Source organism: Puma concolor, chromosome D2 (assembly GCF_028749965.1).
Source record: "Puma concolor isolate L17-30 chromosome D2, mPumCon1.1.hap2, whole genome shotgun sequence".
In the NCBI taxonomy this organism is placed as follows: domain Eukaryota; kingdom Metazoa; phylum Chordata; class Mammalia; order Carnivora; family Felidae; genus Puma; species Puma concolor.
The window spans coordinates 88,113,786-88,135,340 of NC_141677.1; the positions used below are offsets into that span (position 1 = coordinate 88,113,786).

At 62.8% G+C, this 21,555-nt stretch overlaps 1 protein-coding gene across 4 annotated transcripts in view; it reads left to right on the plus strand.

The window, feature by feature from the left end:
• The window catches only part of INPP5A (inositol polyphosphate-5-phosphatase A), a 175,127-nt gene that overhangs the window by 126,291 nt on the left and 27,281 nt on the right, over nt 1-21,555 (plus strand). For all 4 annotated transcript variants that reach the window (XM_086681250.1, XM_086681247.1, XM_086681248.1 and 1 more), the window contains one exon: nt 9,180-9,264. In XM_086681250.1, coding sequence (XP_086537376.1) covers nt 9,180-9,264 — 85 coding nt within the window. The remainder of the gene's footprint in view (nt 1-9,179; nt 9,265-21,555) is intronic.

A 21,555-nucleotide genomic window follows, 5' to 3' on the forward strand; every position in this document is an offset into this window, starting at 1 on the left:
CCGGGAGCAGAGAAGGGACTGACCCGGGCTGACGGACCGGTGGAGAGGGCCTGAGCCAGCCTGAGCTCTGGGCACACCGAGTGGGTCTGGGCCCTGTACCCCCGCATGGTGGCCCGTCCCGTGGCCACTCACAGTGGGCCTCCCCCTCCCCTGTTTTCAGCCAAGCCCGCTCTGGAGAGCCCCCGATGTGCAGGCCTCAGCAGTGCCCCATCTGAGGCCCTGGGTTGCTGAGAACACCAGCACCGCTCGAGCAGGTTGAAACACTCAGGTGGGCGCTGACCCGCCAGCACCTGGCCCGGAAGGCCATCTGGTCCTAGGAGGCAGGACAGGGACGTGCAGGTACATCAGATGCACAAGAGCAGCCCTCTGGGCAGGGGTCACCTTGAAGGAGCCGTGGCCTGGCGCCCCCCACCGAGCCGCTTGGCTGGGGTGCTGCGGACGGGACAGCGAGCCCGCGGCCTGGGAGCAAGGACCTGGTCCAAGGTGCAGCCACGTGCGGGTCTTCCGGCCTGATGGTTCCGTGTCGGCTGCGCCCGCTCCCTGGGGCCTCCCGCGGAGCCTGGGGGCCAAGACAGAGGTCTCGGTGACAGTAGTCGGGTTGGTTGTCGGTGGGGTAGGGCATTAAAACATGTCCTTGCCCCAAACTGCTGTTCCTTCGCGGCCTGCGGGAAAGCAGCCTCTGGGTTCCGGGGCACTTTTCTGAAACTTTGCATTCCCATGAATGGCTTCTGTGGGGCGCGCAGCCAGCCGCAGATCCGGGCCTCCGCGGCGCAGGGCCGGGCCGCCCGGCACAAAGGGCGGCTCTGTAGGAGCGGTGAGTGACGGGCCGGCCTTTCATCGCGCGGCTAACCTTTTGGCGGCCACCAGCAGACTGCATTCTGCTCTGCCGGTGGGGAGGACAATGCCACCAACAGTGCCCCATTCACGGCGTTGGGAACCTCCGGGAGCATTGTCCGCCGTGCTCCGGGGACGCAGGGGGACGGCCAGGAGGCTCCTGAGAGGGGAGCCTGCCTTCTCCTGGCTTGGTCTCCCCGTAGCGTTGCACCCGGGAGCGGTGGCACATGCGCCTGGCGTCCCGTCCCCGAGCGCTTGGCGGGGGGATCGCCGGGTGGCAACTCAGAGGCATTCAGTGCCGTGTGTGCGGATTTCCTGGAAATCGAAGATGATCCCAGAGTAAAACCTTACTCTCAAGAAAGGCGAGAGACAAAGTCTCTTTGTCTGAAGCGTGTGCCCCCCACAGCAGCGACGGTGAGCGCCGTGGAGCGCCTCCGTGCAGCGCGGGGCAGTCTCGCGGACGCTGGTGCCCCCCGGGCCAACCTGGAAGGGGCTCCTGGAGGCGGCAGAAGATGGGTCCTCAGGGTTAATGGGGTGCAGCCCCTGGGGAACCCCGCGCTTTTGTCACAAGTAACGACCTCTGTGCTTCCTGCACGGCCCTTACTACCTCCTGCTTCCTGTGCGACTCTTGAGCGTTTTGCTTTTAATCTCACAGGAGGTTGGAGAAGACTGTCCGCTAGTCAGCGCGGTGTCCGTCTGAGGGGTGGGGAGCAGGCGGCGCGGGGGGGGCCCCCCTGTGCATCCTGGGGACCCCTTCTCCCGCGGGCACCTCCAGTCGACCGTGGGGACGGGCCTGCCCGCGTCCCAGACGTAGTTCGGCACCTGGGGAGCACCTCGGGGATTAAAGCAGAGCAGAGACCTCGGACGCTGTCCTTCAGAGCCGCCAGCACCGAAACTTCCTGACGTCCCCCCGAGCTCTCGGCCGTGAAATGAGATTTTTTTCCACAAGTGACAGGGCGCTTCTGTGTGTCCCCTTTGAGATGTGGCCTGGCCTAGTTCAACAGAAACATTTTACATTACAACTGTGAAATCCTGGCATAAAGCGCCCCGTTGTCCCCCCATTATTTTCTCACAAACACAGTCCATTGTCACGGCGCTGAAGTTAATTTGATCAACATTGGGACATTTAACTTTTATGTCCAGGCAAAAGAGCTGTTTCATGCTCATTTTGGGTATTCAAAGGAAATGATTGCCAGAAAAATAATGTTGCTGCGAACAATTGGGAGCAATTAGTTTCCCAGGGAGAGGCGATGTGATGCGCCCCGCCACACAGCTCCCCTTTGTGGCCTCCCGGGCGGCCATCAGTCAGCTGTCAGCCGCTCAAAGACCCTCCAACCTAAACGTTTCTCTTCAGGCCGTTCCCAGAACTCGCCTGGCTGCTCAGCGGGCAGAAGAAAAGCCACTGCGTCTCTAGGCAAAGGCGAGCAGGGCGCTAAAGACGTGGGTCATCTGGGACGCTCCCTCCGCGCGGCCAGGCACCGCACGGCTTCTCGCGACCCTGTTTCTTGCTCCAAGTGCCCACGGGGAGCAGGCCGCGTCTGTCCTTCGGGACCGGAAACACGCCACTCAGGCGTCTGACGGCCTGGAGGCCGAGGCGGCCGTCGTCACGTGGGTGTGTCTGACACGGCGTGGCGTCCCGGGGCCGCACGCGGGGCGCCAGAACCCCGAGCCCCTCAGTCTGCGGGTCTGTGCCGCCGGCGCGTTCACGGCTCAGGCGGGGGCGCGCCCCGGGGCACTGTGAAGTCCAGTGGCCGTCCCGGCACCCCGAGCTCCCTACGCCCCACATCTCAGACGAGCGGTGGTGTGATCACAGCCTCTCTCGTCTTCCTGAGGACAGGCTCAAGCGTCCAGAAAAGCCGGGGGGACCCGACGACAGCGTGCGCCCTCCACTCGGCGTGCCCACGTCTGTGTTTCCGTGTTCGTCCTGTGTGTCCTTCTGTTTAGAAACGAAACGCGGGCACCCTTGAGCCTGCGTCGTTGTCCTGCTCCCACCCTCCTTTCCCGACACTCCTGTTGGCGCTGTCCCTCGTCCGTGTGTCCCGTTCGCACCCGTGTGCACCGTCCTGTGCTGCTGTCGTGCAGTGATGCGTGCAGGGGCGTGTGTGTGCGATCTGCCTTTTCCCGCGTGTAAGCGTCCGCAAGCCGCGTGTTCCGCGTGTCCCCATCTGCAGCCGGCCTCCGGCCTCATCCCGTGCGAGCCCTGACCGCCCCTGCTCGCCCACTGTCGTGTTGGCATTTGTCTTGTTGGCGTTCCACTAACGGGACGATGTCGCGAGCTGTGGCCCGGCTGCTCTGCGCTCCGAGCGGGCCGCCTGGCCAGCACACGTGCTCACGCCGGCCGGGAGACGCGGCTGGTTTGCATTTCCACGTCGCATCCTGAGTTCGCCGGCAGCTCTCCAGGACTCTGGTTCTGGTGCAGAAAAGGCGCATTTAATGTCTTGATGCTATTTAAAGGGTGCGAAAATGAGAACTGCTGCGGGGGAGCTGAGAACGAGCCCCAGCCCCGTGCCCTCGAGTCGCGCCGCAACCACTCCAGCCGAACCCACGCGGGGGCCGAGGGTGCGTGTGCTGCCTGGGGCCCTCCAGCACCGACAGCAAGCTGCCCTCCGCCAGGGACGCTCCGAGGCCCCGGCACGCGCTTCCAACAGCCGGCAGGCCGCAGGGTGCCTACCGTGCCGGCCGCTGTCCCCCCAGTGCCGAGCCGCAGAGCTCCCCACCTCGGGCCCCTCGGGCAGCACGCCCTCAGGTTTCCAGGCCCCGACACCCTGGCCCTGGGGACTGCCTTGTGCACTGAGTGCTCACGGCTGGCCGGTCGGCGGGCCGACACTGAGGCCCCTCGGGCAGGTGGGTTCTCGGGACGTTGCCTAACACCAGGGGGACGTCCAGGTGTCTGTGAAAGCCTGCCTGTCATGGGCCCTCGAACAGATTTTTCCTGCTTCCCTTTTTGACGTCCGTTTTCCTGTCTCTGCCTCGTGTGCATCGTATGCAAGCCTCCCCAGGCTCCCTGGTGCCGGCCGACGTCACGTCCAGTGGCTGTCCGTCTGGGGGCCGGCCGGCCCGCACGCTCTGGCGTAGAATGAACAGTGACGTGGAAACTAGTCTACCTGCTTCTAGGAAGGTGAAAACAGATCCGATTGCTTGCTCGAAACAGCTTAGATGTGTCTGCAGCAAACCACTCAGGTGTTGAAGGTGAGAAGAAACTTCCAGAGCTCTAAGATGCCCTGCCCGGGGTCAGCAGTCTTGTCTGTCCAGCAGCGGCAGCGGAAACAGGAGAGCAAAGAGAAGGAATGGTCCTGGTGCGGTCGGGTCACCGTCTGCTTCCCGAACCGCACCAGGCTCTGGGGGTGTCGGGTGCCGTCCGTGCCTCGTGGGACTGCTCACGGCTCGCCCACCTGCCCGCCCGCTCCAAGGCCACCGGCCAGGAACATTGTAGCTTCTGAGTGTTGGAGCCGTGACTTCCTTCAGGGGACGTTGTCCCCATCCTCGGAGGGTGGGCACCGGTCGTTCACCGAGACCCGAGCCCGCGACCCCTTCCTCGGCGTGCGGGCCTCTGTGATACGGCACGTGTCAGCGTGGCTTGTCACATAATGAAATCGCCTGTCAAAACAGAAAGAGACTCTGTTTTCAAGGCCTAAAAAATTGATTTTTATGGCTCTTCTTGTAATTCTCTTTCTGAATTAGGCACATGATATTGATGTGGGCCTACTTTTTAATCATAATAGCGTCTGACAAGGTAATTAATTTTAAAACAACTTTTTTCTCTTGGCCCAAATGGCACTATATCGAAATTAAACGTGAGTGCCGTGAGGGCGGCGGGCCTGGCACTCAGGTGATTGCCTCGGCCGTGACAGCCCTCCATCTTGCACACCACGCGACCTTTGGAGATGGTGGTGGTTATTGATGAGCGCGGGCCATTCCATCAAAGGAGCAGGGCGGGCGTGGAAACGTGATCGAGTTTAGGTTTTAATGATGGTGTTACAAGAGCCTAGCACTGCTGACGGGACCCCTGCGGGGGCCACGCCGGCTCCGTGCCGGGGCTCCTGTCGGGGGGAGGGGGGGACAGGGCCGCGGGCCACAGGCATCCCTGTGCGCCTCCATGGCGACAAGGCCTGAGGAACCTCACGTTTCTCACTCTAGACACGCTGGAGCTCTTAAACCTCCATTCAGATGCTAAATCTGAAGTTTGTCAGTTTTTTAATGAAGGAATTCACCTCCCAAGGCCTCGTACCGTTCATTAGCCAGCAGTGGGCGGCGTCCATAATTCCCGTCCCGGGCGTCAGCTGTCCGCACCTTCTGCAGCCCCTGTCCCCTCCTGTCACGTCAGCTCAATGCCTCGAGCCCCGTGAGGACGGGTGGCCCGTGTCCAGCACCCCCTCCCCCGCCACCCGCCGGAGGCCCTGTGCACGTGAGCCCGGGGTCTCTGCCGTCTCACAAACGCCCGGCCGCCCAGTGGCCCCAGGCCCGGAGCCGACTTCCTCACGTGCCGTCGTCGCCTCCACCTGCTCCCGCCACAGCCTCCGCGCATCCCGGAGACCTGGAGTGGCGCCCTGACCCCGGTGGCTTCACACACCTTCTGAACTTTCACGGACCCGAGGAAACACAAAGTGCCGGCCTTGCGCCAGCACAGAGGGCGACCGCAGCGATTCGTACCAGAGCAGGTGGGATTTCTCGAGGCAAAGACGCGAGGAGACGGCGTCAGCCCGGGAAACGGTTACGGATTGCCGGGCGCATGCGAACTCCGGTCCCTCTCGTTCGTCTCTACCGCTGCGGGGGTAGACGGAGAGCACACGCGTGATGTGGGTACACGCGCCCACACGCATGCGAGGCGTCACCGCGCGCAGGCACACCACGTACACGTGGCACGGCTGTGTCCCCCCTCCCCCGCTGGTGGCACGTGTGCGCACACACGTCTCCTGTGTCCCGTCTCTGCGGGTCACGTGTGAAGCGTTTCCCCGAGCTCCGTGCTCGCGGTCCCAGGAGGGGCAAATGCGTAGAGAGCGCGGAGTGGTGAATCGTGCTCTACGTGCAGCGTCCTCGAGGAACACGAGTTCCCGTGCCCCCAGCGGACAGAAGCTGGCGGATCTTAAAGACCAGACGTGTGGACCCTGTGACATTCGAAGCGTTTGCCCGGCGAGCGGACCCCTCTTCCCTCGGCGAGGGAAAGTTGCAGTGTTGCTTTGGCTCCGTTTTTCTTAAAAACATAAATAAATAAAACAGAAAAGTGAAAAGCCTTTGAGGGGCACGAGGTCACGTGTACTGGCTGGGAGGACGTGTGTGGCCGCACTGGGTGGTGCCGGTGTGACCGCTGATGGCTCGGACGACACGAGGGGCTCCGGGGGTCCCCCGGCACTGGCCAGTCTTCTCATTGCCACGTCCCGGGCTCCACGGCGACAGGCCAGCTCCCCGTGTCAGCAGCGGCCATCTTGTGGGCAGCGTTCCTTCTGACCCGCGGAGTCCCCCCGATGGCGCCCACCAGGCTCTTGTGTCTCCGGGCCTTGGCGGAGTGATGCCCACGGAGCCAGCCTGGCCAGGTGGCTCTGCCTCTGCTCAGGGAGGCAGGGCAGGCCGGTGGCGTCGCCGAGCCAGGCGCAGAGAGAGTCGGCTGGGGGCAGAGGGGGGCGGCCTCCTCCCGGTTTACACACACAGTTCCGTTTCGCTGAGGGGCCTCTCCGTTTCCCGGGGAAGCCCTGGGGACAGGTGCCCTCAGAGCAACATGCATCCCTGTGCAACCTCTGGAAACAGAAACCTGTCTGCCTAATAATGTGACTGACCCCCCAGTGATTGTATTCTCTCCGCCCGAAATAGCCCCGGAAGGCCTCCCGGCAGCAGCATCGCCACTGCATGAAGAGCCCTCAGCTCTGGTGAGGAGGCTCCCTCTCCAGAACAGAGCTCACCGTGGCCTCTCCTTTCCCGTCGGGGCTTCTGCATCCTGGATCTGGACCCCGGCCTCCACGGAGGAGGGGAGGGGGACGGGAAGGATCGGACCCCGGCCTCCACGGGGGAGGGGAGGGGGACAGGAAGGATCGGACCCCAGCCTCCACGGGGGAGGGGAGGGGGACGGGAAGGATCGGACCCCCAACCTCCATGGGGGGAGGGGAGGGAGGCAGGAAGGATCGGACCCCGACCTTCATGGGGGAGGCCAAGAAGCCCATGCTGCAGGTGCCCTGATGCTGTAGACATTCTGGAGACCTTTCTAGGAACCTACGCAGGGTCTCTCAAGAGTTTTTTGTTCTAAAGGAGTTTAACGGCAGAAGAAGCTTTAGCCTTTTCAGGACGGCAGAGGCAGCTGGCTTCCTGCTGACAGACTGAGTCCCGTGCAGGGCAGAGGCAGGGGAGGAGGGGTGCTGGTGGTCCTGGGCCCGTGCGGATGCGTCAGCAGGTGCCCCCACTAGGACCCTGACCGCCTTATTCCTCAATTAAAAAGTTTAATTTGTACAAGGAAGCTACTGGTCGTCTGCAGTATTAATGATGTACGAACGTGTCCTTCGTCTTCAAGTTCACGTGTAAGTTGAAAGTTACTCCAAGTAAAAAGGAAAATGGCATGTTTTGGGGAACATAGCTCGATGACAGCAGTTCATGACTGCAAGAGAAATGGGGAAATGGTGGAGGTGACTTTTAAAGGAACTGTCAGCAAGAAGGGTGTCGCTGTGGAAAGTGGCCTTAATTCCAAGTGTGCAGGGTAGATGGAGATCTCAGAAAGACCCGTGTGATTGGGGCAATTGTGTGCTGCACAGACTGAATGGGAAGAGCGTCGCGTGTTTAATAAATGGTGCGGTCGATCGGCCGCCGGGAAAATCGATGAACTGAGATCCCCGCTTCACACTGTGATTCCAGACGGATTAAAGTCTAACCACCGAACTCTGCCTTAACGATGGTGGGAGAGCCTGGCAGGGGCTCGGGCTTCTGGAGAGGACGCACGGCCGGCGGCTGGCACCCGCACCCCCGGTGAAGCTTACGGCGCGTACCGGGCAGAAACCGCCGGGAACCGCGCGGAGAGCATCCACGGACCGAGAACGTGGATCACCACCGGCTTACAGGGAGCCTTCCGGAATTCAAAAAAAAAAAAAAAAGAAGGGAAGGATTGAAAAGAGAAACCGGCCAGAAATAAGTAGAGACAGAAACACAGGTCCCAACAGGTGCCTGGCGAGGCAGGTGGTGTCCGTGGTGGGGATGGGCGGAGGGAGCAGTTGAAGTGGAAGGCGTCGTTTGTTCCGCAGACGGGACGGGCTGACAGGGTGCCGGTGAACTCGCCGCACGCCGCCTGCACCTTCGCGGCACAGGGTCGCGGGGCCTCCGCAGAGCCTGGGCGCCAGGAGCCTGCGCGTCCCTTCGCTGCCAGCCGCAGCCTGCAGGGACCCTTCTTGTGACCTGGGAGGACGTGCCGAGCCGGAGAAGGCGGCACGTCGTCCTGCGCTTGGCCCTTTCTTCTGTTTCTCGAGCTAACGAGTCAAGTGACGAGAGGCTGAGTCGGTAAGCGGCGCCCGAGGCGTTACCGGCTGTGCCAGCTTTCCCGGTAACCGGTGGCGCTTTCCGAGTTAATCCGGTGCCGTCCTCGCCCTGGCCTTTGCCTGCCTGACAGGATTCGATCTCAGTCCATCTTGGGATGGGCCCGTGGGAGGGACACCCTCCACCCTGCACCCTGCACCCCGCAGCTCCGTCCCTGCAAACGCGTGAGCGGAGCCACGGCAGTGACGCGGGCTCCCCGGACGTCCCTCCCTCTGTGCCGGCCACACGCTCCGTCCTGCTGGTCAGCGATGGCTCTCGCTCTGCTTTCCGGTCAGAAACGGCCGGCACCTTGCTTTGCCGTCAGAAGTGAGCAACGGCCGGTAACCACGAGGACTTGGGGTCTGAGCAGTTGTCCCACTGTGCGTGAGGGGCCGCTCGCACAGTGGCCGCCGTGTGTGCGTTTCAGTGGGAAGATACCAAGGGGCTGCGGTTGACTCAGAACATGTGGGCAAGACGTCAGGGAGGCAGCGTCTCGCTTTGAAAAACAGACGCGGTTTTATGCCTTTGAAACGTGGAAACGGAGTGTCACAGACGCTTCCAGAGCTCACTCGCGTCCCATCCCACCTGGGAGGAGCGTGCAGACTCCCTCCCCCTGCGTCCTGAGTCCTGTGCTCCCAGCGAGAGCCCCGTTTCCTGGCCTCAGTCCTTCCCCCGCGCCGGCTGCACCACCCACCGGCTGCGGTTTCCCCACGGCCCTGGCCCGTGGTGACGGCGCGCGTCTGTGCTGAGAGAGCCGCGCCGTCTGTCTGGGGGTGCGGGGAGGGTGCGTGGAAGGGGAGCCTGGTGCAGAAGCTGATCGCCCGGCGTGGCAGTAACGTGGTCTCCTTCTCTCCTCCCAGAATCATCGACCAGCGATTCGAGAAAGTGTCCTACTTTGTGTTTGGAGATTTCAACTTCCGGCTGGATTCCAAGTCCGTGGTGGAGGTAGGCACCGCAACCCGCCGTGGCGGGAGCCTCCGCCACAGTCGACGGGCTTCGGGAAAGCCGCAGAGGCTGTGTTTGCGCTTCGCGGGCAGGTGTGACCTTGCCGTTCTCACCGGCCATGTTTTTGGCAGAAATTCCTAGTAATCGTGTGTCACTGTCAAAAGGGGGCCATTGTTGGAGTCCCTCGGACTTCTGAAGCTAATCAGGTGACCCATCGCCAACCGGCGGGACGTGACGCCCCGACGTGAGGGCTATTTTCGGCTGTGAGACACCCAGGAAGCCGGCGGGGAGGTGTGGCTGGAGGGGGCTGCTTCTGCGGCGCCCGACGGGCAGGCGCTGCTGGAGGCCAGTGTCGTCTTTCGCCGAAACATTCGTGGCTGTCACTCGCTTCTCCGGAGCTTGGAGGCCGTGCGTGTCCCGGGCGCACCCACAGGGCCCTGGCGGGACGCCCCCTAGGGACAGGCACACGTGAGAAGCCTCGGCCCTGTGGGTCCCCGTCGTGTGACCGCGGAGCCTCTCCTCCGCCGGCACAGCCGTGACCCCGCTGCCTGTGCCGAGCCTGCACGGGGAGGCCGGGCGGCCCACACCAGGAAGCCCTCCGAGGGTTCGCCCGGCACCCGGCTCACACCGGGTAGAGACGTGGCGGCCCTCAAGCAGTCACTGTCCTGTCGGCGTCACCGTCACAGACGCTGCCACACGGTCCTCGTCCTCCTCCGTAGAGGTCGTCCCCGAAAGACAGACGGGCGCGCTCTCCGTCACTCCGTAGCTCCCCTTGGTTGACGGAGGTGAGCAGCGTGGTGTCGAAGTTCTCCTGTCTGATGTTGCAGCTCGTCTGACGGCTCCTCAGCGGGCGTGCTCACAGGTGCACGTGTGTGAATGTTCGGCTACGTGCTGGTCGTGCCTGGACGCTCACCGACAGCTGGGAGAGGGTGTGTCAGGAGCGGGGTTGTCGGCCCCCGGTGTCTTCGCTTGCTTCTGCTGGTTTTTCTCTCCTCACTTCTGGGCCGGGAGCGCTCATCGGTCCACTCTCGGGCCCTGCAGCGAGCCCGGGAGCACGTCTGTCTTGTTCAAAGCTGGTCCCGTGTCTGACGCTGTTGGGCCCCCGGTGCCCTCACCAAAGGCCACCGCCCCCATTGATTTCAGGCCACTGGGGGCTTGAAAAGCCACATTTTGATGAGATCCTGACCCTCTACGCAGGGGTCGCTTCTCACGGTGCTCAGGACGGTGAGCCTGCCATGCACAGAGCGGCCCCTAGCTCATCCTTCGCTCTCCTCCCTGAGCTGAGCCACCTGCAGAGAAGTAAAGATCCTTCGAAAGACCGAAGCTGGCCAGGCGGGAGCTGCCCAGCAGCTTGTACGTGTGGAAAAGTCCGGGAGGTGTTGAACGGGCCTTCTCTTCCCTGAGAACAGACACCACGAGGAGGGGCAGTGCTCCGGCTCGGGTCAAGGTCGCTGCAGGTGTGCGTCCGGAACTGCCCCGTGGCTGTGTGGCGCACAGCACGGCTGAGCCCCTGGCAGGTGCTGGGCCGAGAAGCCGGCCACAGCCCAAAGAGTGCGGTCGGTGGCGCAGTTAGGGCCGGCCCATCTGAGAATGACGCTTCCTCCCCTACAGCGGGAACGTGGGCTGCTGTGCCCTCCGGGGAGACGGCTGAGGGCTGGGGCCACTCTGCGGGCTAGCAGATATGCTGGGTGCTGTCTTTATCTCATAACGTGCCCCCCACTTCCTGACTTGTCCTGTTTCCTAAAACAAGGGGCTCCTGCACACAGGGGTCGCGGCAGACAGGAGGGACTGTCTTGCGAATTGGCGGGAAGTTTTCCCAAGAGCAGACACGTTTTTCTCGAAGTCACTAAGGAGTCTCAAGAATCTCTAAGTTGCTGATAGCCCGCAATGTTCCAGGATTCCTAAGCACCGCTATCTGACGGGCTACCTGAGTTTTTAATAAGTGTCTCCAGCTTTCTATTCCCCTTCCTGCAGGAAAAGACAGGAGGTCTTTGTTCCGATTGCTTTCCCATCACAATTACCTGACAAAGATAAGGACTTATTTGAAACGCTATTTTTAGGAGACGATTCCCACAGTAGCTGGTTTTCAGAAGGAGAGCAGCACACATATGTCCGCCCCTCCTTGACCCCACAGGGTCCTGCCCTGGGCCCCCAGCCTCGTCTTCTGTCAGCTTCGCCACCCCTGGCCCCAGCAGCTCAGGGTCCCATCCTCCCGGGGCAATTGGCGGGCAGCCCAGTGCCAGCCCAGAGGAGCTCAGGCCGCCCGCACTTCTGGAGCTCGGAGGGTGAGAGGCTCCGTCCCCTTGCCATCGTGTGCTCCTCCCCACCTCTGTGCACCTGTATGACGTCAGGTGCAAAGCGTGGCATCAGGTACTGGGAAAAGGAATAAATGTGTATTCGTGCGGCCCCTCCCTCCCTCCCTTCGTCAGGTGGTCGACTGATGAAACCACCACTGTGTCCTTGTGTCCCAGCGTGAGCATTTCTGTGTGTCCAAATCCCTGCCCCCTGCCCTGCCGGGAAGCCACACGGTGGCGGTGCTGGAGAGGCGTGGGGGTCCGTAGGCGGCTAGGGGTCCTGGGGACTCGAGGGCTGAGCCACGGTAGACTGAGAGCGGGGACGCCCAGGGCGCATCGTGGGGAGACCAGTGTCTCCCATCGGGGGCGAGGAGGGTGTGTGAGGGCCTCGGAAGGTCAGAGAAGCCTCTCCCGACGGAAGTGAGGCAGCTGGGCAGCTGTTTCGACCAGCGGCTCTTCCCATCAGTGCCGGTTGGAGGTGCTGGGCTTGATGGAGCAGAGAGGTCTTCAGCTGCTCCTGTCGGAGGCTCTGGCCACCAGCAGGAGATGCGGCCTCCCCGGGAGCCTGTTAGTTGGGGACGTGGGTCTTTCACTTACGAGCCAGGGGCACGTCCCAGGGCTTCTGTTCAGTCCGCGTGAGTGTCGGGACAGGACAGCGCATCTGAATGCACCCGAGCGCCACCGGGCAGACGGCTCTCCTCCACCCCCGGCCTGGGAAGGCCCGCGGGCCGCCGAGCTCGGTTCCTGGGAGCAGCGAGCCTCGCCCAGCGACGCCCCAGGATGCTGCCCGCTGAGTGCCGTTCCGGGATGGGTCAGATTCGGCTCTGTGGCACCTCCGCCAAGAGTGGGAGGGAAGTCCGTGGGCTTCAGTGGAATCACTTGCTCATTAAACAAGTGCGCCTACGATCCATCCTTCAGTGTTTGGAGGATTTTCACGTCCACGTGGCTCTTTAAAGCCTCAGGATAAATGGCCGTTCGTTCGCCAAAACTTCTAATTACATTTTTGCATAGGGGTTGCTGTGTAAATACGGCAGACTTTCGGGAGATGATCGTGATCCCAAATGCATGGAATATGACTTTCAGTTGAGAGTTTCTAAGGACCGTTGGGTCAATGAAGATGTTAGCTGTGGAGCCCAAGACCGTTCTCGAAACCCGGGCAGCAGCATCAATACAGGCATCAACCACTTGTGAAACTTCCCTGGAGCCTGAGAAGTCGAGGCGTCGCGGAGTAAACCAAGGAAGCAGTATGGGTGCCTCGCTCTTCCCAAAGAAAGATCCAGTGGTTCCTGAGAATTGTGGACTGACGCCCGGGAGGAACCTGGCGCCCGGCATGGCGGGTGATGTCCCGGACCACCCCCACAGGCCAGGCATCCCCTCCCCAGTGCTCTGCCCTCATGCCCCCGCGTCACCGCCAAGCCGCCAGGGCCCCTCCCTGCCGGCCTCGCACACGTGCTGCTTACCGAGAAGGTTCTAACCAATCTCTTGCCTGTTCCTGACTGAACACGTAGGACACGGCGAGCACACGGTGCAGCCTTCCTGTGCCGGGCCCTGTGCCGCCACGCGGCAGGGTCCTGGGCTGCTGTGACAAGGACCACACATGCGTGTTCCCTCACAGTCTGGAACCTGGCACTCCAAAGTCAAGGTGGCCTGGTCGTCCCTCATCGTGAACACGTGGCCTGTCCTCATTGTTCCCTCATGTGGACCCCGGTCGTCGACCTTGGGGCCTATCCTGAATCCAGCCTGATTTGTCTCGAGATCCCTAACTAGTTACATCTCCAAAGACCATAGTTTGCAACAAGGTCACCTTCTGAGGTCTGGGTAGACATGAATTTGGGGGACACTCTTCAACCCTGACAGCGTGTAATGCTGGATTGGCATATCTCCCCACCACTTGACGAGCTGAACACTAACACGGTAAATGTACTTCTTGGCAAAGGTGTACCTGAAAGTAAATTGAACTGAAAAAGAACAAATGTTTTTTGTCGGTGATTAATTTCAGTAGCGTTAGTCAAGGTGCCGTAGGTTATTGAACTGTGAAGTACCGCGTAAGCACGTCTTCTGGAAAATCAGAATCTGCCAATGGCATATGGCATGGCTTTTTAAAGGAGTTTTTAGCAGTAAAAACAATGGATAGAAATTTTGTGGGAACCAAAGGACATTTCTGCACGCTTCCTGAGAGTCTGAGTCCGGCTGGGTGGGCGGTGGTCGGCTCCTCGAGAGGACAGGTGTGGAGAGGCGTCAGGAGTCCCAGGCCGGGGCCCTGAGTCCGGCCTCTGCAGTGTGGATCCAGGGCCACAGGCGGGTGCCGGCAAGCCCGGGTCCCTCTGAGGGACAGGCTGCCTGGCCCCCGACTCACTTCACTTTGCTTTTTTCTTCCAAATTAACTGCACAACGAGGATTCCACAGGGACCGGCCGGCACCGCCAGGCCCTGTGTTGGGGCTGCGGTTGGGGAACCACAGCCTGAGAAGCGCCTCAGGTCGAGCCCCGCACCAGCTGGGGTGACGGGCCCCGCAGGCGTGCACGCAGGATGCCCGCCTTTCACGTGACGTGGACGTCATGGCTCGTGTCCCCTCTGGGCTGGACCGTGCCCGGGGCGGCCCTGTTACAGCCTCGATGTTTCCGGAACACGCGTGGGAGGCTGCCCTCTGTGTTCTTAGAGGCTGTGGGGTCCTGCGGGTTGTTGGCCTTTCCTGCATCACATTCTCCTGTTTCTGTCTGTTGAGTCCTCACAGCCGGCAGGGAGTAGATAGAAGGACCATGAGGCCCAGGGTGGCTCCGTGGCCCCGGGGAGAGCAGAGCCGCTGTTTTCGTTCCCACGGCCTGGATGGTGGTTCTTGTTTCACAGACGCCCGTGGCGGGTTTGATACTCTGATTTCGGTTACGGCTTTGCGGTAGGCTGCCCCAGAGCTGGGGTTTCTTTCACGTCTGTCCAGCCGATGTTTCCTGCGTGCCTGTCGTGCACGCCAGGGTGGACGTGTGGCCCGGGGCCCTCGTGGTGACGGTCCTGGGTGCCGGGAGAGCCGTGGGGGTGGGTCTGCCAGCCTGGGGACACGAGTGCTGTGTTTCGTCTGCCCCATCCTCTTGGGAGGCCCAGGAGCAGCCTGAGAACAGCATCGTTCAGGGTGTCTGTGCTTCCCGTGACCCTGTTCTTGGAAGCACCTGCCTCTTGCGGGAGGGCCCTGTTTCAGACGCACCTGTGTCTGTGACCTTGGTGTCAGCCGGAGGCCAGCGGGGCATGTCTTGGGATGGGGCCTCCTGTGGGCAAGGCCTGCCTGGGAGCCGTGGAGTCCTGTGGGGTTCTTAAGCATGGTCTGGGGGCATCAATGCCATTGGCGGTGTGGACGGGAGGGGGGGGGTTGGTACAGCCCTGGGTGGGCACTGGGATGTGGGCAGCCAGGAGGAGGGGGCCAGGACGAGGGCAGAGTGTCCTCCGTCCATCCCCCTCCAAGGCCTCAGAGCGGGGCCTCTGCCCCTGCGATCTGCCGAGGAGGCGAGTGGGGCGCCTGACCTTTCCTTCTGAAGCACCGCGTGGCCCAGGAAAGAGCACAGGTCAGGGAGAAGCCCGCTGGGGCTTGGCCCGGACCCACGCTGCCCACCACCGACCTGGGCCTGTGCCCGGCACTGTCCGTCCTCCCCTCCACCTGGGTAGACAGGCGGACTGCCCTCTGCAGCGACCCCCTCCTGGGGCCGCCAGTTATGGACACCCACTTTCAGTGCCTGAAGACGGGGTGCCAGGGACGGGAAGAGAAGGCTGTGCTGGCCTCCACCCTCCGTCCTCGAGGTGGCCTGTGCCCACCCCACGCGTAGCCTTCGGCGGGCCCGAGGTCGGCGTGGCAGGGGACCCCGAATGTCGTGGACCGTGCCGCAGCTGCGTGTGAGGAGGCCTGAGGAGGCCTCGAGGCGGGACTGTGCCTCCTGCCTGACGATGACTTCCGGAAGCGTGTGGTCACGTTGTGTGTGAGCGGGTCTCTTCTGCTGAGCACTGCCGGGTGAGAAGCCACCACCGGACTGGGTTTGGGTTTTGTTGCCGAGCCCCACCGAGGGCGGTGAGGTCGGCCTCCCCGGACTTGGCGTCCGGGGTTCTTCGCCTCCTGGGTGCCACCCCCGTACTCACTGGCAAACCTGTCTCCAAATCAGCGAGGGGCCAGTGAGCGGATGGCAGCCTCCAGGAGGCGCGGGCCGCCACCGACCCTCCCGCGGGCAAAGGCGGTGGGGCCGGTCAGGCCCCCGAGTGCAGGAAGGGGAACCAGGTCACTTGTGGAGCCGGACGGAGACGGGTGGCCAAGTCCTGCTGGCAGCAGCCTCGGGAAGAGCCGCAGAGCGAGGGAGCCCGTCCCCCGGGAATCGGCAGCTTCCTGTTTCAGATGCAAATTCATGCCGACATGCTTGCAGAGCAGAGCCGAGAGGACCGGACTTGGTGCTGCTGGATGTAATTAAAACGTGCACAGATTCCACACGATTGTCACGTGCCGTCCGGTGGGCCGTGCGTCACGAAGCTGCTTATTGACGCAGCCTCTGGCTCAGCCCCGCTGGCAGGATCGCTCAGAGGGTACGTTTTGTGCCTTGCGCCGTGGCAACTGGCAGCTGGGACGCTCAGCTGGCCGCAGTGACAAAGAGCATCAGCAGTGCCAGGCGCTCCCGTCCCGGCGAGGCCCGGCCCACGCCCACCTGCCGTGCTTCATCCCTGACAGCGATGGTGGCGGATGCGTTTTTGGAGGCTGGCGGCCGTCTTGAAAACCAGTTGCCAGTTACTGACACGTGCACATGCGCCCGGGTGCCAGGTGGGCCCCTGGGGACTCGGGTCCTGTGAGGACCCGTCTGGGGGGGGGGGCGCCCCCAGCACTGACAGCGCCGGCCTGGGAAGGGGCCAGAAGGAACCACGCAGGGCACACCCCCCGCGTCATGAAACCACCGCAGACCACAGCCAGCAAGAGTGGTGCGGCCAGGCTGCCCGGTGGCCGGAGCCCCGTCCCCAGACCGCCCTCCTTCCCTCGGGGCCCCCGCGTCCTGGGGAGGGCGCTCCCACTCGGCCTGAGGGGGCATCACCCCATCACGCCCTTGCCAGTCCCCCTCCCCCAGGAGGCCCTCCAGGAACCACCCAGCCTGCACGGTCACGGCGCCCACACGGAGCACCAGACAACGGGCTGGCTCGCGTCTGCTCTCCGGTGAGCTCGTTGAACCCAACCCCAGCCGTGCCTCCGCACCCCAACACTCAGCCCGGGTCGTGGGGCACGCGGACCCCCCGGCAGCCAGCTGGCATTTCTGCCCGTGTTGTGGCAATGAGTGGTGGGAGCAAGCAGTTGAGGAGAGGGCAGCCTGGCGACCTGAGACAGCTGGAAGGGTTGCCCCAGCCCCCGCCCCCGTGATGCGCCGCGAGAGAGCCTCCTGGGGAGCGGGGCTTTCACAGACCCTTAGCAGCTCTGAGAGGGTGTGGGTTTAAATGTTCAGACATCTCTGTCCTCTGTGTCGCGGGCGAACGCTGGTGGGCGTGAGGGTTTCCAATCTGAATTGGGAGCCGGTGTAGATGGGGCTGGGCGTGCCGGTGGCCTCCTTGGCTCTGGGCACTCTTGTGTCTGGACTCCAGGAGTTGCAGCCGCTGGGTCGGGCGCTCGTGCAGGCGCCTTAGCGTCTCTGCTCAGCTTGTCTGTGTGGCTTTTGAAGAGTCAGAATTTAAAGCAGCCAATTTACGCATCTAAATTGTTAGGTTTATTTACTTACTGTTCCAAAAAAGGAGAATCCGGTCTGTTTTGATAAGGGGCCCGCGACACGAACCTGAAACCAACTACGTAAGGTCATAGTTATGACCGTTCTGGGTTTCACGTGTGGGGGATTTTCTGCCAGGAAGTTTGCCTTACAAACATTAGCTGGCCTTTCCAACTGGTACACTGATGTCCCAACAATTATCGCCACCATGATGGAAAGAGAAGAAAAAAGACAAGAGCGCTGGTGCCTTTTGCCCTCGCCTGTCCCCTGTTGGAGAGCCTGATTTTCTGCTTTGTGGACGGCTCTGTGCTCACTAATGTGCGTCCTGCTGTATGCAGCACTGCTCTCCCGCTGCTCTTTGGGTCAGCATGGCCCGCGGGGGTTCTAGGGCCATCCACCTCTGGGCCAGAGCTGGTGGGCAGGCTCCCTGTCTGTCTGTGGCCTGCGTGGGCGCTAGGAGGAAGCGCCAGGCTGGGGGGTCCCGCTACGCCTGCCCTGCCTTGTCCCGGGGTGTCCTCAAGAGACCAGACCGAGAGCATGTCTAGGCCCCAGCCGGGGCCTTGCTGCAGGCGTCACCCCTGGGGAGCCATCCCAGGCCCAGGCCGCATGCATTGCACACCCTGGCCGGAGACACACCTGGCTTCCTTCCAGAACACCGGCCGAGGGGCCCTTGTGGGCTCAGAACCGCCACGGGCTTGCCCAGCGTGCCGCTCCGTTAGCGCCTGCCCTGGTGGCCAGGCCAGTAGGGAGTTCGAGGGAGCCGTCCTGGGAGGAGATGAAAGAAAGCATCTTTATGGTGGTGTTGTTCTGGAGGAACAGTGCACAATCTGAAACAAAGAGGGGGAAGGCGCCGTGGCGGCTGACCTAACCCTCGTCACGGCGCCTCCCCACGACCTGCCACCAGCCCCCCAGGGCCCCCGCTGCGCCAGCCTCAGCACTCTGGGGCCCTCAGAGACGATGTCTCCCCCACACTTACTAATAGACGCCTTTCCTCCTGGGAGCGCAGGGATCTGGTGGGAAAACCTTTGGAGGAGACAGAGCGCTCACCAGAAGGGCCTCCGGGAGGTTAGCACAGACGGGCTGGCGGACCGTTTGGGGCAGTTCCTGCTGGAGGCAGGGGGCACCTCTCCAGAGAGAGGACAAGACCCCGAGGCATTCGCGGGCGGAGGCGGCCCTGCTCGGCCCCGCCCGGGGCTGCTCTCCGTGTCGGGCAGGCCACCCTGGTCCCGAGAACCGGGGGGGTCGGCACCGGGACGCGTTCGTGTGCAGGTGGCTGTTTGCGGGCGGCAGGCCCGCCACCCTCGCCTGCCGCTGCTCCCTCCTGCCTCCCGGGAGCTGTGCGTGCGGGCGCGTGTGCACGGTGTGCCCTGTGTGCGCCTCGCTGGCACACGTGTGCGCTGAACGCAGGCGTGTGTATTCACATGCACGTAGGCCACCTGCGTACACGTGTGTGTGCCTGTGCGTGACGGGAAGGAAGTCAAAACGGCCAGAAGTCGTGCCGCTCCTGCCCACTAGTGACCCACGCTGTCACCAGGGCGGGATGGGCACTGGCATGTCCTTGCTGCTCTGGCCACCGGCCTCTTCTCTCTGTCAGGGCTCCGCTGGGGGGGTGGGGAGCGGGGGGCTTCACCTGCAGGGGCTCCGCTCACCCTGCCGAGGCGGGGAGGGGGGGCGGCTTCTCCGCGCTTGTTCTCTGCGGTGCCGTGTGAACCCTCCCCCAGCGGGGACGGTCAGAGAGCGTTGGGCGAGAGGCTCTTTCCTGAGCTCTTTCCCTCAGATGCGTAGGTTGCCAGGGACCAAGGCAAGTTTTAAAGCCGCCAGTTTCCATTCCAGAACCTTCAGAGCCGTGATTCAGTGGTGCCTCCCGTCAAGCCCTCGCGTACTCTCGGGACTCAGTACGATGTCTGCAGATGCGAATCACCAGAGAACGTTAATCTCGTGGGACCGACAATGCTTATCTTGTGTCCCTGGCACTTAGATGGATGTCCAGGGCACGGGGATGTCTGTGAAACCTGATGCTCTAATTCTCTGCCCCTACTTGGCAGAGAGCCCGTGTGGGATGCTAGGGCCCCCACCCTGGGCTGACCCGTTGGTGGGTTCGGAGGCCCCTGTACCCCTGACTCGGAGAGGTGTGTGCAGGCGGCCAGGGGCAAGTTCCAGGACATCATGTGGGCCCCTCGCGGCCAGCGCCTCTGGGAGAACCGTCCGTGTCACGAGATGACGTTTATTGTCTCGAGCCAGCTGTTTTCTAGAGTCGTTTGAAAACTTCAGTTTTAAAAGGTAATGATTCTCCGTTAACTCGTTTTAAGGAGAATCTGTGGAATGTATCCAGGGGCCTTTGTGAACTACCTTTTAGGAACGTTTCCTGTTCTGCGGCGACTGCTCCATGAGAGGGGCCGGCTGGACCTTGGGCACTCAGCCCCCTCTTTATTTTCAGCCGCCAACTGAATGACAAGAACGATGGGGCGGTGGGCGGGTCTCGCTGACATGCCTCCGGTCGATGGTTTTTCGGGGAAGGCGGCCTGCGCCGCGTGCTGGCTGCTGAGGGACCGCTTTCCCTGACATCTGTGTGATCCGGGGGCGGGGGCGAGGAACCCCAAGATTCCGGTCCCAGGGAACGGGAGCAGACCGTCCCAGGGCTGGGGAGCAGCTCCGTGCCGGCGACCTGAGCGCAAGCCATTCTCAGCCTGGTTCTTGCTGGACACACAGCACGGAGCAGGCGAGTGTGGTCTCACGTGGGGGTTCCACGCCCGTCCCTGCCAGACGCAGGTACACAAGGGGGAAGGAGGCGCTGGGTCGGGTGCGCGCTCATGCCAACCGTGTGGCTGACGTGGCTCCAGCACCACAGATACCCCATTCCGAACGTGGGCGGACCCCTTGGAGGGGGTGTGAGATCGCCCCCTGGGCCCGGGTGAATCCCGGCTAGGGTCGCCAGTGGGAGCTCAGCATCCCGGTCTCGGGTCCGTCAGACGAGCCCCCACTCCCGGAGGTGAGGGGCCCCCGGGCACGTGCGTGGGGCCTGCAGACGGGGCCGAGACGTGCCGTTTCCGCGGAGGAAGTCCCCCTGTGAGCACACGGAGCTCTGGGCCCCTGGAGAAGGCCGTGCGCGGGCACCTGCCCGTTTCTGGGTTCATCCAGGCCCCGGGTCCACACCTCTTTCTGGGCAGCAGAGGCTGGTTCCTTACAGTGGCTCCAACTTCCTGCGCTGTGTTCCCTGCCCTGCGCCTCCCGGCTTCCGGAGGCATCCGCAGCCCCTCCCCGACCCCAGAGGCCGCCTCGGGCACTGTTCGCCGGCGGACGGCTTCGCTTCACTCTGTGCCTCCGTAGCATGGCTTTGCTGCCGGTTCACTGCAGCTGTTTGTCAGGAGGGTCCCAGGAAGGGTCCTGGGGACAGTGGCACGGGCCCCGCAGCTGACCCTGAGAGGCACTGGCCCGCCCACGGAGGCTGGCGCTGCACCCCCAGCCCTGGAGGTCAGCCGGTTCCGGTCCTCCTCCCGACTCTGTGGTCCGTGACGTGCCAGAGAGCCCGCCGGCCAAAGGAAGCATGTCCCTGAGACTCACGATGCCCATGGGGCCTCCCTGCTCCCGGCTCCTTGACCCTCCGTGGAAGGCCGGAGGCGTTTTCAGTCCGTTTCTTCTGCAGACTTCTGTCGCCTTGGCCAGACTCAGCCATGAGCGTCTGGGGCTGAAATTAGACTGGGGCGCTCCTTCGTTTCCGGTTTCACAAGGGTCTGCACGTCCCGCACCAGGCTGTCAGCCGGCGAAAGCAGCGGCAGGGCCGCGGTTCCGGGGAGAGGTGTGAACCACGGGGCACATGTCTCTTCAAGCCCACCCACCGGCTCACCGAGGCCAGGCCGCCAGTGAGGAGGGAGCGTCCTCCCGAGTCCCTGGGCACACGGCTGGGGCAGGGCTCAGGGCTTCTCCCCCACCCTCTGCCCTCCTGCTCCGTCCTCCCTCCTGCCTCCTCCCTCCTCCTCCTCCTGCTCCCTCCTCCTTCCTGCTTCGTCCCTCCTCCTCCTCCTGCTTGTTCTGCCTCCTGCCTCCTCCTCCCTCCTCCCTCCTGCTCCGTCCTCCCTCCTGCTTCCTCCCTCCTCCTCCCCCTCTCTCCTCCCTCCTTCTCCCTCCTCCTCCCCCCTCCTCACTCCCTCCTTTCTTCTCCTTCTCTGCTCCCTTCTCTGTTGTTACTGATGTCTGAGATGTGCCAGATGCACACTTCCCTCCACCGTCACTTTCTCCGGATGGGTTACTCCTTTCTCCTTGTTGCTGGGATGAGGCTCGTAAGTGGCTAAGGCT